The 14,564-nt window shown below is 49.7% G+C and overlaps 1 protein-coding gene across 8 annotated transcripts in view; it reads left to right on the top strand.

Annotated features, from left to right (window-relative positions):
* PEAK1 (pseudopodium enriched atypical kinase 1) overlaps positions 1 to 14,564 on the top strand; it is a 256,307-nt gene that overhangs the window by 222,543 nt on the left and 19,200 nt on the right. For all 8 annotated transcript variants that reach the window (XM_074232467.1, XM_074232470.1, XM_074232474.1 and 5 more), the window contains one exon: positions 6,574 to 7,319. In XM_074232467.1, coding sequence (XP_074088568.1) covers positions 6,574 to 7,319 — 746 coding nt within the window. The remainder of the gene's footprint in view (positions 1 to 6,573; positions 7,320 to 14,564) is intronic.

Genomic DNA, 14,564 nt, shown 5'->3' on the forward strand with positions numbered 1-14,564 from the left:
GGGAGACTAAAGTCTCTTGGGAGTTGAATACTCCATGGCAACCAAGAAGGATCCTACATTCTTAGGCTGCACCAGGAGAAGTGGAATCTGTGGGTCCCAGGAGGAGGCAATCTCCTCCTCCCCAGCTTAGGGTTATTTCTTTTTTTCTTTTATTTTTGCAAGACAGTGGGGTTAAGTGACTTGCCCAAGGTCACCCAGCTAGATAATTATTAAGCATCTGAGGCCGGCTTTGAACTCGAGTCCTCCTGACTCCAGGGTCAGTGCTCTCTCTTCTGTGCCACCTAACTCTCCATAGCTTAGAGTTATTTCAAGGGGCCACCTTTTAGAAAGGATACTATACATGAGAAAGAGCATCCAGAGGAAGGCAACCATTGTGAAGGAATTGAAATGATGCCATTTGTAGATGGAGAAGAGAATTCTTAAGGGGTTCTGAAAGACTGCCCTGTGGAAGAGGAGGCTGGGAGGAGATTACTTACTAACAGAAGCATGAGAGCATCAGGAAGTTGAAAGCAAGGTTGGAAAGAGACACAGTCAGGGAAGATCATTCTCGAACAAGTGTTTGAGGGTGATGGCAGAAGAGTACCAAACTGGAGAAGACCCGCCAAGACATTTGTGGCAAGATTGGTCCCATCCAGGGCAAGAGAACCACCTGGTCTGGGTTTTATTCCAGCTCCATTATGCTTCTTTAGAGAGGAGAGACAACCCTAGGAAGAACAAAGAGAGGCCGAGACACAAGCAGAGACAGCCATGATGGAGGTGGCACCAGTGGTCATGCATCTGCTGAGGGATCCACAATTGCCAAGGACAAGTGCCAACCTAGTGAACACACACACGTGAAGGCCACCCCCAACTTGTATCGTGTGAGCTGGCAGTATGATCATGTCCTCCCCACAGCGGGGATGGGCACAGGTAGGCTTTTACAAGGGACGTTCCATGATCAGTCACAGCTTTTGCTATCATTGATGGATTTGCTGCTGTGCATACTGTTGGTTGATTTAAAAAATAATGATTGTTTTGGTAGCACAAGCAGCGCCTTCTGAGCTTTTCTACAGCACAGTTGAAGGAGTCGGAATAGACATTAGAAGAGGCACCTGCGTCAGACCCTCTCACTCTTACATGAGGAAATGAAATCACAGATGTGTTCAGTGCCACACAACATAGAGAACTGAACCCAACTCTTCTTAACTGAGTCTGCCATGGCATACTCACTGTAACAAGATGCATGTGACCCATGGAGTGACCGGACCCACAGCCTTGGCATTGCCACACTTTCACCTCCTGGGCTAACAGCTCATCCCACTACTGTGGAGGAGAGCCAGGAGAGGCCAGGATCAGAGAAGTTACCCCTCACTGGTGAGCTTCTCCAAAGTGGTGCACCCACCCGGTGCCAGGGGATGGGGTCAGTGTGCTGACTGGACTTGAGGCAGTCTGTACTATTCACCCATAAGAATTCAAGTATTTGTTAACAAGTCTGGCAGATCACTGATGCCCCTTCCTCTCTCATCGTAGCTGGTCCAGAAATGCCTGGAAGGGGAAGAAGGTTGAAGTAATGTAAACCAAATAAACCAAACTTTGGCATCCTCTCCTGATCCTAATTACCTAACCTTTCTCTACCTCAGGATTACTGAGGGTCCTCATGGGAGGAGCCCAAGGATGACCAGCCTGCGCCCAAGCATACATACATGGGCACACATACTCATATACCCTCACTTATACAAACACGCACACGCAACTTTCTGATTTTCATTTAATATTTCACATGTCCTGACTCCTTCTCTGGCACTTTATTTTGCTGCTTCTTCAGGTATCTTGCATGTCATATGTTGCCCTACATGATTGTGCTTTTAATCCACTGTGGAACCCATCAACCCCATGTAGGAGGTATCTAGATCTCCTCTGTGTTCCAGGTGCTCCCCCCCAGAAGCCTAGTACAGTGCCCTACATACTGTAGGGACTCAATGAGGGGGTTATCGTGGCTTTGCTATCAGGACCCATTTCCCAGTGGGTCCAAGTTCTCAGTTCAGAGAACCCCAGTTCTCTTCCCATGCCCACCCTGAGAGTAGGGGATGTGAGCCCCTCTGGATCCCCTCTTAACCCTCGGTCTTATCTACCACTCAGAGCTAGACCCCGGCCCTGGCCAGAACAGAACATGCCTCCTCATAGACGATGAGAGCGGGGAGACTCATGGAGAGGAGGGGCAAAGGGAAAGGAGCCGCTTCCACCTGAAATGAAAAAAACAAACTCAACCAGAGAAAGATGCACTCTCCGGCACAACAGAGTCTTTCTCTTCAAAGGAACGCAAGAGTGGAGAGTGTTCGTGCTGCACAAGGCCTAGTGCCAGCTGAGTCTGGGGGCCGACCCCAGAGGCATGACAGGAATGTGCAGAGTTGAAGAGTTTAAAATAAAAGCAGCTCCAATGTGAAACTTTTAGCATCTGGATCCAGATGCTTGGAATTCAGTTGAAAAAACTTGCCTTTTTTAAAGGGAAAAATTCTTGGAGACTCGGAGAACTCACTGCCACAGTTCCATGGGCCATGGGCTCGGGAAGCTGCCACCTCCATGACCCTGACATGGTTGAGCCCCATCTCTGCTCCACCACTGGCATTTCTTCTCATCCATGTTCTGGGCTGTTCCTTCCCATTACACAGAGTAGAAGTCTCTTCATGTTCAAGGGCCAAAAGTGAACTGAAAAGTCTGTAATCTTGCCTAAGAGCCAGGGCACCTCTCAGGCAGGGGACCATCTTGGGGTCTGAAAGTGGAAGGGTTCTTGTCTTCAGATCCTCTTGGGTGGTGAGTGTCCCCTTCTCAGGCAAAGACAGCCCCCCTTAAACATCAAAATCTCACTTATCTCAATCCAGTGACTGAGAAAACACATATGACCCAAACAAAAGCCTCCTGAGAACCACTCAGTGATATGCCAATGCAATCAGAGTAGCATCTTCGATGAGTTTGCAAAACAACCAGAACTGATGGTGAGCAACTCCAAGGTTAGTGGATCATTTGATCTTGAGAGTTTTGAGGAAATAGGGGTCTGCACTCAACCTGGCTCCCATGAGCCCCCATGAGCAGGGCCCCCAAGAAAGGGGATCACTAAGAGGGGAGTGAACAGGCCCAGGTTGGAAAAGCATAAGATTCAAGCATCCGTACTCCACATCAATATTGAGCCTTTGACTGGCCATAGCATATCCAGCCTGGGCACCAAAGGGAAACCCAGTCTCAACAAAATAGATTTTAAAAAGGAGAAACAGTGTTAAATAGTGTTAAATGGGAGAAATCTATTTTATTTAGACTATGGAGGCATTTTGCTTTTTTTAATGGGTTCACCAATCCTTGCTCTCAGGCCCGTCCTCCAGAGGGCCGTACACAAATACATTCTGGGAACCTCATTTTATCGTCTGAGGCAGATGATGAAATGACCCTCCTCTGATTCCCCAATAGGAAGCAGAGCCTGGATTCACCCCAGAGCCAGCCTCCTTCCACAGCCCCTCCCAGGGAAGGCAGGCCATTTTATCCACATCCCCCCCCCCGCCATGTTCCAGGGGTTTGTTTTCTGCCTTTAAATTGGGGAGTGGTAATGCTGGGGAAGGGGCTGTGCTCTTCCTCTCCAGCCATAAATGGCAGTAGCTTTCTGGCCAAAACCCTTCTGGGGGCTTGCCAGAAATTCCATACAATAATGAACTGTCATACCTGGAAGGACCATGGAGGTCACCTGGTGGCCCAACTTTATCACTTTGCAGATGAGGACCCTGAGGTCAAAGATGGGAGCTCAGGGTCCCACAGTCAGCAACAGTTCAAAAAAATAAATAACTTCTTTGACTTCCTCCAGTTGGTATCTCTGGACCTGTCTTTCCATCTTTAAAAGCCCCGATTCACCAGACATTAAGGAAGGAATTCTTATCATGAAGAATGTTTTTGTCTCCTTGGGAATTCACCTGAACTTCTCTCATCTCTCAGAAGCCAAGAATACATAGAGAGCCTGTGGATCTCAGGGGAAGAGCCGATCTTTCTTCATCAAGCAAAGAAAACATGGAGTGGGGATGAAGGAGAGGCAGAGGCAGAGGCCCTCCTGGCCCTCCTTTTCAGTCACCTGCAATGGGCTTCCTCATTCAGTGCCTACCCCACCCCCCACAGTTAATGACTGTGTCCTTCCAGCCCTAAAGAATCGTCTGTGGTGGAGCTGCCTATATTGTCAAAAAATATCACTGCGTTTCACTGGAGGAATAGGAGAGCTTTAGGATCCCTGTATATATTGTAATCTTTTCCAAAGGCCTTTGAACAGAGTTTTGCAGTGAAATGGAATGTATTATTATAATTGCCAGCAGTTTGTAAGGATGCCTGCCCTGTGATTCAAGTGCACTATGTTGGGTTGGGTTTTTCTTAAAAAAAAAAAATTCTGTTTATTATGTCACTCCTTGGAAGCCATTTGCTAAGTCTGTGGGATTGGCAGGAGAGGTAGTGGGCCTCCAGGTTGATGACATGATGTCCATGGCAACTCAGGAGACACCCCAACCCTGACCCTGGTCACCCCAACCCCAGCCAGAGAATCTGGAAGCTTCCAGGGGATGTGGTGCTGTTCTTCCAGGCAGAAACTGGTCCATAGAGGGTGGCTTGCTTGTCCTCTAGTTGGGGTGGCTAGAAACGGACTAATGACTTCCTCCTTGATCCTTAGAGGTGTTGGTGTCAGTGTCTAGAGTCATTTCTCAAAAATCAAACTTATTTACCCCAAAAGACAAAAATGAGTTGAGTGGTTTTAAACCCCTACTTGGAATAGCAACTTAGTGTGAATGGATTGGTGGCATTGGAGCCAGAGCCCCCAAAGGGGCAGATGGCCTAGAGCTAGGGAAGCCTGGCTCCAGATTTGATCTTTATGGCCTTGGGCAATCAACTTCCCTGCTGTTTGCCTCAGTTTCCTCAACTGTAAAATGGAAATAATAGCTTGTTGGGAGGATCAAATGTGACCATCTGTAAAGTTCAGCAGGGTCTGGCCCGTGGCAGCACTGGGTCACTTCTGCCCTGCCTACTTCTCTCTGACCCCACTTGGGATTCTCTTGGCAGATCCTGGAGGGACTTGCCATTTCCTTCTCCAGTCCATTTTTACAGATGAGGAAACTGAAGCAAACAAGGTTCATCGACTTGTCCAGGGTCACACAACCTCTATGTGTGGGAGGCTGGATTTGAACTCTGGTCTTCCTGCATCCAGGCCTTCCCTGTCTGGTGTCTCCAGTAACCTAGGCATCCTGTTCCCTACCCCTCTAACAGCCGCTCCTTGGGAAGGTGTCTCTTCCACACCCACTAGCCACCCCATGCCCAACACATAAGTGCTTAGCCCTTCACCTCAGGGCAGTGCCATGGTGGCCTTAAGAGCATACTCATCTACACTCATACACAGAAAGCCATGGTGGCCTTAAGAGCATACTCATCTACACTCATACACACACATGTGCACGCACGCACACACATACAAGTACATGCACCAACACACATTTACACACAAACAAGGACAAAGACACATGTGCATATGCATATAGATGTGTGCACTCACAAACACAACCCAACACAAATACACCTGCGTGCACACACACACGCAGGTATGTACAAACATGCTTGCACAACATGCACTCACACACATGCACATGTGTACATGTGAACACAAACACATGTGTGTACACGCACAGAGCCATGCCTAGGCTCCAAGACCATCAGGAACCTGGGAAGGGTTGGCATGGAAACCACCCCTGGATCCAGGACAGATGTGGCAGAGTCCCAAACCTCAGGCACCAGTGAGGAGGGGGAGTCTGCTCAGCCCTTCCCTCTTCTGCTCTGGGCTGCCGGCCGAGGCCTCGCCACCTCCCAGCCAGCTCAGACCCAATACGCCTCAAGCTCATCACCCTCCCCCAGACCTACCCTTCCTCTTCTGCCTGGTATCTCCTCTCTTTGTAACCCAGGCATTATCTTTGGCTTCTGTTCCCTGGCCCCCTCACAACTGCTCATTAGGGTGGTGTCTCTCCTGCTTCCCCTTCCTGAATCCTGGCCTCTGCCTCCAGGTCACTGGGCTCAGTGACCCCCTTACACAGCTCCCTTTCTCTGAGATGCAGTCAGGCCTCTGCTCCCAAGTCTCGGGGACTCTTTTTAAGATGGCATGGTGCCTTCATAGCCTCGTCCCAGCATCCCTTCCTCACCTTATCTCCTAGGACTCCTGTCCACTACACTGCAACCAGACTGACTCTCCCTTTCCCTCCTTGTCTGAAGTCCCAACCTTTAGTGAATCTAGATTTCATCAGTCAATGTAGTTGACAAGTCAGGACAAGGTCTTCTCTAAGGCTCTTCATCTAGAAGAGGCGCAGAAGGCATCTTTGAATTTGTCATCCCACACATCATGCAGCGAGCAAATACAACCAGATGTGACTGTTAGCACGTCCTAATAGTGTTGGTCCCATAGGGTTCTCCCGCCAAGCCAGGTCCTTGTTTTCAGATCAGTGGGGGTTTGGGCTTCAGAGGCCCAGGACCCTCTAAGTCCTTTCCCCCTTTGTTATGGACATTACAAGAACAGTTTGTGTTGTTCCTTCCTCACAGGACAGTCCAGAGCCACCATGATCCCCCCCAAGCATCCCCGCCAGCCGAAGGGAGCCGTGGACGAGACCATTGCTTTTGGGGGAGCCGCTGAACAAGAAGTGACCCGCCCCTCCCAAGCCACACCGCCCCCCTTGCCAAAGAAAACCATCCTGAGGGCCAACACAGAGCCACTCCCCAAAGATCTGCACAGGTCCCTGGAGAACAGTCTGTGTCTGCTGGCCAATCCCACCTATGACCTGGAGGCCCACTGGGATGCTAGCAGTGGCGGCTCCTCCCTCAGTTCCGAGCTCAAAGGCCTGGAGAATGAGTCCGGGGATTCACTGGACAGGCCCCCACCCAGGGACAGGCGTGCCAGTGCCACGGCCCATAGCGTCTCCAGCCTGACCGCTCTGGGCCCAAGGGAACGGTTCTGCACCAGCACCGAGTCCCTGCCGGGTCGGCGGGTGCCTCAGGGCCGGCTGGGCAAGAGCACCCCAAAACCCCAGAGAACGGTGCTTTACCGAGGCCTGGAGAACCGTGAGGAGGTAGTGGGGAAAATACGGAGTCTGCACAGTGACGCCCTGAAGAAGCTGGCTCTCAGATGTGAGGACCTCTTCATGGCCGGCCAGAAAGACCAGCTCCGCTTTGGGGTGGACAGCTGGTCGGACTTCCGGCTGACCAGTGACAGACCATGCTGCGAAGCCGGCGATGCCGTCTACTACCCGGCCTCCTATGCCAAAGACCCACTCAGCAGCTATGCCGTCAAGGTAAGAAGGCCCCCAGGGCAGCCCCCAGACCCACTATGGACCCCAGCAGTGGGGGCCACACCTAATATGCAGACACAGAAGTGTGAGAAATACTCCTAGTCCATGAAAAGAGACCCCCAGAGAGGGGTTAGGCCCAGAGCTTCTCTGGCCCCTGACTGTCCTTCTGGCCACAAGGAGGCACGGGGGCCTAAGGATGGCAAAGCACTTTTAGCTCCTCCAAGCCTCTCTGGATGCAGTGGCTCTGAGGAAGCCCACAGTCCCACAGGGAGTCAGCTTCTAAGGCAGGATTTGAATTTTCCTCATTGAAGCCAGTTCTGGGGCTTTCTCCTCCAAGCCACGGGGTGGGTGATTAAACAACTGAGGATTTGATTTGCTGGTCACCATGCAGAGCATTGTGGATACAGTGAGCTCAGAATCCTCAGGAGCCTAAAGCAGAGGAGTCAAAGTCTGGACAAAATTAGGAAATGGCAGGGAGGTCACAGGTGTAGTCAGATGAGGAAAGGCTCCAGGCCGGAGGTAAGCAGGGGTAGCACTAGACAATGGGAGGTGCAGCCAGGGCAGAGACCTTGAGGCAGGAGATTGAGGGGGGCAGGGGGAGTGTCTTTGTCTCTGTGTGTGTCTGTCTGTGTCTGTCTCTGTGTTTCTATGTCTGTGTCTGTGCTTGTGTGTGTGTGTGTGTGTGTGTGGCCAAGGTGGGTGGCTCTGTGTGTCAGGAGCTAGGGCTAGATTGGAGAGATGTGGTCAAGGAAGAAAGGGCACCCCTGCAGAGAGGGAGGTGTGCAAGGTCCTTCCAGAAGGGTGCCCCCCGGGGAGGAAAGGAGCCAGAGCCCAGGGAGGCATCTGTCCTCAGGGAGGACAAACTCTGAAAAAGAATTGATGGCCACAGAGAGCAGTCAGATGAGGCGAGGGTGCCCAGGAGCAGAGGGGGGTCCAGCAGGAGGGAGCCCCATGTGGCAATGACAAATCCTTGGTACCTTTGGAGAGAGCAGAGAAGTCCATTGACATGGGAGGGGATGGGGGGGGTGGGACTCAGACATGTATGATAGCCCTGGGGAAGCAGCCTGCTGACAAAGGTCAGAAGAGGTGAGAGCACAGGGGCCTCTGGGATTCCTCTTTAGTCAGTTCTTTGCTATTTATGTCTACCAAAACTCCTCATTTGTACCAATGAGGAGACTGAGGCACTTGGTGGAAAAGACACGTCTCAGTATCAATCCTTTACCCTGTCACCTTTGACCGCCAGTTGGTACAGTTCAGAATAGGTAGGAAAGGCCGAGGAGCTGGGCTTCCATCCTCTGGCCACAGCTTCCAGGGCTGGCAGGTGACTTGGGAGAAGCCCTTCCACTTTAGTTGACTTGTCCAGTGAAGGCACGTTGAACCCCACAATGATCACCTGCCTGGGCTTCTGTATGATTTCTTCCCCTATAGACCTCAAGGCCATGGCTGTAATGGAAAGCAGCCTGGACTTGGAATCAGCCCTGGGTCTGAGCTGAGTCTCTGCCATTCCCAGAAAGGGGTATTTGAGGCCATCCACCTCACCAGACCCTCGCTTGTTCTGCCAGCCTCATTGGGCGGTTTTGGGATTAAATCAAACATTTAAGTTTGTTCAAAATGGTAAACATCCGTGGTAAGTGAGCAACATTACTAGGTGAGAGCTTCAGAACCTATCAGGGCTGGGGCCCTGACTCCCCATTACTGGACACCCCTCCCTCTCACTCCCCACAAGTTCATGCTGCCTCTTTCTCCCGAATCACCAAAGAAGGGGTGCTGTGTGTCAGAGCACCCACTGCTTCTGTTCCTGCGTCTCCCCAGCCCCACGGCTCCCCTCAAGAACCCAACTGCTGCCTTTCAGTCTAGGTGACGGGACTTTTTTTTTTCCCAAGATGCATATTTTAAATACCAGAAAATTCTGCTCTGTATGACCTGTCAGCATTTCTACTCCAAAGTCTTATTATAGCATAGGGGTGACCCTGGTTTCTTGAAGGTCAGGCAGGTGGAATGCAGGCTTTGGTAGGCCCCCCAAGCAGGAGAGGACCAGCTCCCCATCCCCAAGGACAGAGAAAGGTCGGCTCCCAAGGGGTGGATTTGTGGGTCCCAGAAGCTTATCAAGTTGGTTCCCTAACACATGGTGGTTCCTGTCATGGAGAAGGAGAGGGGAGGTGGCAAATGCAAGACATTTCCAATTCCAAAATCCATTTGCATCCAGTCTGTTCCTTCCCTCCGGAATGATTAGCAAAGCAAGGCGTGTTAGGTCTGAGTCTGGTGCAGGAAGGACATCTGCTACGCAAAGCCCCTTTAGCTCATGCTGTAAATAATCACATTACCTGTCAAGGCAGTCCACATGTTGGCTCTCTCTCTCTGCCATTCTCCTACCGAGAGCTTTGGGTAATCCTTGGGGGCTGGGAAGAGCCTCAGAGAGGTGCCAACCTGAGCCCGGCCCCACCCTGGTCTCCAGGAAGTGAAGGGAGCATCCAACATAAGACTCCTCCTAGACTTCCCAAATCCCAGGCCTGCGATTCACTGCACTACCATGTGCTTCCATGGTGTTTGTAACTCACTCCATAGAAATGCCAGTTATTATTAATACACCCACATGAAGCCAAAAAGCAAACAGCATGCAGGTAAAGGAACCTATTGCTAGAGGAGGCCGTTTAAGGTTATACGTGACATGGAGCCCTACCCCGAGGATGTGCGGCATGACGGCAGGCCATCCTTCCAGCCCCCTTCCTGTCACAAGATCTCCAGTTGAGTATAGGAGCCAATTTCAAGGAGGGTCCTCAAATTTTCTGTTCTCTCAAAACAATTGAGAAATAAGGCTTGGATAACATTATGTATTATTGCCTGGCAATCTTGTCTCATTACCAAATCAATGGTCCGGTATTGATTTTTTTACTTGTAATGATACAGAAGTAATCTACAAAGAACAGGTGGTAGGTGGTTATAGAATGTGAGTCGCCGGCAGGTTTGGTGAAGGATGTTTTACTTAAATGCTCAATGTAAGTCTCTCTGATGACGGTGCCTCTGGGCTGTTCCAGAAAGACAGAATGAATTACACATCGCAATATTTAAAAGGCAGCATTGTCTGGTGTGATGGAGGGGTGGCCTTGGGGGGCAAGGAGACTTGGGCTCACATCCCACCCATCACATTCACTGACGGGTGACCCCAAACAAGTCACAGCACCTCCTTCAGACCAGGAAATCATAGGCAATCTGTACCTGGGGAGGGAATTTCTATGTTGACAGCCACATCCCCTATTGAAGTAAAGAAATGGTGAGAGTAGCAAAGGGAACTCAGAATCTCCAGTCGCTGACCAGCTTTACATGTTTTTGTCATTTTTCTCTTTTTTTTTTTTTTAAAGTACTCCTATGCTGGTTTGGTTGGTTCTTGTCCTTCATTATTAAAGAAGACCAAAATGACATCACCAGAGAGACAGGTCACAGCATGGCCAACTGTGACTGATAAGTCATATGAGCTCAGAATGCTCTACCATAGGTTGGGTACCAATAGTCCATGTGAACACCTGGGGTGGACACTCTAAACTTACATATCTCTTGTTTCCTTTGAGCTGTTTCTTTTCTGCCTTCCTCATAGAGTGCAGCCCCCTCTCTGATGAGGGCCTGCCATAATGGGCAGTCCTGGGTCTCCTATGCTGTACAATCAGTTCCAAGCTCTTAAGAGAGACCTTCAGGAGGTCCCAGTATCACTTCTTCTGACCCCACCCCCTCCTTGTGAGCACTTGCCCTTTGAGTTCTCCATAAAATATATTTTTTGGCAAGTGTACGTTTGGCATTCTAACAACATGGCCAGCCCATTGTAGTTATGCTCTCTGTAGTAAGATGGATGCTTGGCAGGTTAGCCTGTCGGATATCTTCTCTGCCAGGGCATCTTCAGACTCTTCCTAGGACAAATAAATGGAAGTGATTCAATTTCCTGGCCTGGTGCAGGTGGACTGGACAGGTCTCACAGGCAGACAGCCATGGGGTCAGCACCACGGCTCTGTCAACCTTCAGTTTGGTGTCAGTCTAACACCTCATCTCTCCCACACTTTCCTTCAGAGCCTCCCCTATACTGAGCTAGCTCTCATTGAGCCAGGTGTCAGCCTCATTGACTCCTTGAGACAGTCAACCTCACTGTCAGTGAGTCCCTCCCTGGAAAGGGCCCTGCTAAGGGAAGTGGACTTGTCCACAGAGTTCAGAGCATACCCACTGGCTGGACCCAGGGCTCCACATAGGGATGGTGCGGGGCTGGCTGGTGGAACCCCAGGATCTTCTTGGTATTGGTATGTCCCCAGGATGTTCTGCTCTCAGCATTTCTACTGGAGATGTCCGGCAGCAGACATCCATGGCCTTTCCTTGACCCTCTCTAAAGCCACTGGCTCTCAGGGAAGTGACTAGTGAGGAGCTGGGTCTAGTTCATATTTACTCTTAGCTTTCCTCACCACAGCTGGAGCCGGAATCACGGCCCCATCTTAGTGATAAAGAAATCGGAGGTCAGAGAGCAAAGGTCACACCTGGAGGGGGTGGCGGCCAGGCCAGCCTCAGATTCCTGGGCTTCTGAAGCCCTTCCCGGAATGCCACCATGCCAGGGGCAGGGCTCAAATTGAAAACATCAGTGACCTTTAAAGCATCATCCTGGTAGAGTCTGGTCACCACATTTATGACCAGAGGGCATTTCCCATAAAATACAGTCAGAGGCAGCAGCCTAGAGCCCAGAACTGACCCAGCCTGCTCAGAGAACAAAGACCTGGCCTTCAAGAGAACTGCTTCTGGACTTTCAGGACTTTGGTCCCCTACGTTTATTCCATTTCAGGGAGGCCTTGCAGGAGTCATGACCATGCTCCTCTGCATCCACGGAGCAGAGAATGGAAGGTTCTTGAGGCCATGCCCTCCCACACATTTGTCTCTGTACCTCAGGGTCCTAACCTACAGGAAGGACCTCCTACACTCCTCTGCTACAGGCGAGCATGACGTAGAATCTGTCTTTCCTGCTTGTTCCTAGAACCATTCAGCTTTTAACTAGAGGGAACCTTGGAGGTCATCTCGCTTTACCAATGAGAACACCAGGTCTGGAAAGGACTTGCAAGAGTCCTATAGGGAAAAAGTGACAGAGCCCCGAATCTGTCACACCAACACCTCTGGTGTGGAGCCACATTGCCTAGGGTTTTGGGACTCTGCCTTATTCCTCATGGTGTCAGGAAAGAAAAAGTTACGTCTCTGAACCTTGAGTGAAAGTTCCAAAGTCCTGACACTCTCAAGGCAGAAAATTTGGCCACTCTCCCCATCCAGTCTCCTCCTTCCCAGACCAAGTATTCTTTCCACTGAATCCTTCCCAACAGGAGCCAAATTCATTTTTCTGTTCCTAGTGAACCTATTTTTGTCTCAGGGTACAAAGGACAGCTTGTCTTCAGGACCATTTCTGTGGCAGTACATTAGTCTTGGTCGATGGGTTACTTTCATTTGAATGGGCATGGCCACACAGGACCAAGGTTTTTGCTATCCTCCATCTTATGCTTGTGGAATTGATTTTTTGAACCCAAACATAAGACTTTGTATCTCACTGAATTTAGAGTCATCTTCTAGACTTGCCTTTGAGGTTTGGGGAGACCCAAACTGTCATCAGACATGTTACTATCCTTTCCTTCCTCATGTCCTTTTAGATGGCTTAGCCACTATCTATGTATTTATCCAAGTCATGGATAAAAATTGCCAGACCATAAGGTCAAGACCCCGGGGTGGGCCACTGCAGTACAAACCTCTTTCCAGGTGGATGGAGCGGCTAAGGATCACCTGTCTTAACTGAATATTGGCACATTGAAGAGGTCCCTCATAGAAGAATAAATGATTATTAACTGACCACCAGTGATGTCAGGACGTCCCTGGGTGGCCTGGTTGACCAGGTGGCATAGACTTGCACTCCTACATGGAGCTTTTGGCATTTCAACTCATTCACTGGCATCAATGAAGTAACTCAAAATAGATCAAACATTTGAATGGCAAGAGAAGAACTAAAATGGCCCAAGTCTTTTCACCACTTTGGGCCCAGTGCCAAATAAAGGAATTGCATTGGGGAGCCTCTTGTGTCTCCCCCAGCACTGCATCAAGTGAGTCTGTGATTGATTCCTATTGTTGCTCCCTTTTCACTTGTTACATGTATGTGGGAGTCTGCTACATACAGTGCTGCAAATATTTTATGTAAAATCAATCCATTCAAATAACTCAATTGGTTTACCATGGTTCTCATTTAAGCTAAGGATGAATAGACCTTTGGCTCAAAAAACAGTCTTAACCTAAATGCAACTTCTGCAGACCCCAAATAGCATCCCCTGTCAGCCTTGGCTAGTTGTTCTTCTTAGTGGATCCCTTTCTAGTCCTAGGCCCCCAGGCTTCATTTTACAAATGAGGAGACCAAGGTCTCCAACATGTGGGTGCCTTGTCCAGGGTCATGCAGTGAGTAAACAGCAGGGCCAGGATTTGAAGCAAAGGTTCCAACTCTTAAGTTCTCCACTCTGTGGGCAACCCAGACCAGGCCCCCTAACCCACTACTTCTGACAAAAGTCAGCCTTTCCCTAGGTGAGAATCCCAGTGTAAGCCCACGGCAGGCCTGGCCAGGTGCCTACCAGGAAATCTGACACAACAGATCCAAACTACTAATAATACAACTAATAAAATGTGTCAGTTCTTTGCTATTCTGATGATCTAAAGTTCACAAAGCTCTGCAGAGTCTCCTCTTAGCTGCTCCCGCTGAGTTCTTTAGAGGAAAGAATCTGGGAAAACAGATGTTCTTACAGGAGAATGACATCTGATCTTTGAGCTCTCCCAGATACCTGGCTAAAAGTCTGCAACACTCCAGGTGAACTAAGGAGACCAATGTCTTCTCTACCTCTGTAGGCTGCAGAGTTCCGGTTTATCTTGTTCCAGAGGATGCTGAGAAAGCATTAACAGAAATAACTGTGACTGCTCGGAATTCCTAGCTAGTTCAAACAATGGACACGGGTAGTTAATTACTAACTTACTGACATGAAAGTTCTATCTTCTTAATGAACATAAAAACTCTCCACATTGAAACTACCCACAGTGATGAATCAGCAAATCAGCTCCTCTCCCACCCTAAGGGGCATATGTATTCTGAGCCCCTGGCTCAGTGGCCACCTCATTTTGTGGCCAAATGCATCCTGAAGTGGTCGATGGGTTCAGCCCTTTGAGCTGCCAGACATCCATATCATCCTTGCCTTGGGTGATAACCTAAAA

Source organism: Macrotis lagotis, chromosome 4 (assembly GCF_037893015.1).
Source record: "Macrotis lagotis isolate mMagLag1 chromosome 4, bilby.v1.9.chrom.fasta, whole genome shotgun sequence".
Taxonomy (NCBI): Eukaryota; Metazoa; Chordata; class Mammalia; order Peramelemorphia; family Peramelidae; genus Macrotis; species Macrotis lagotis.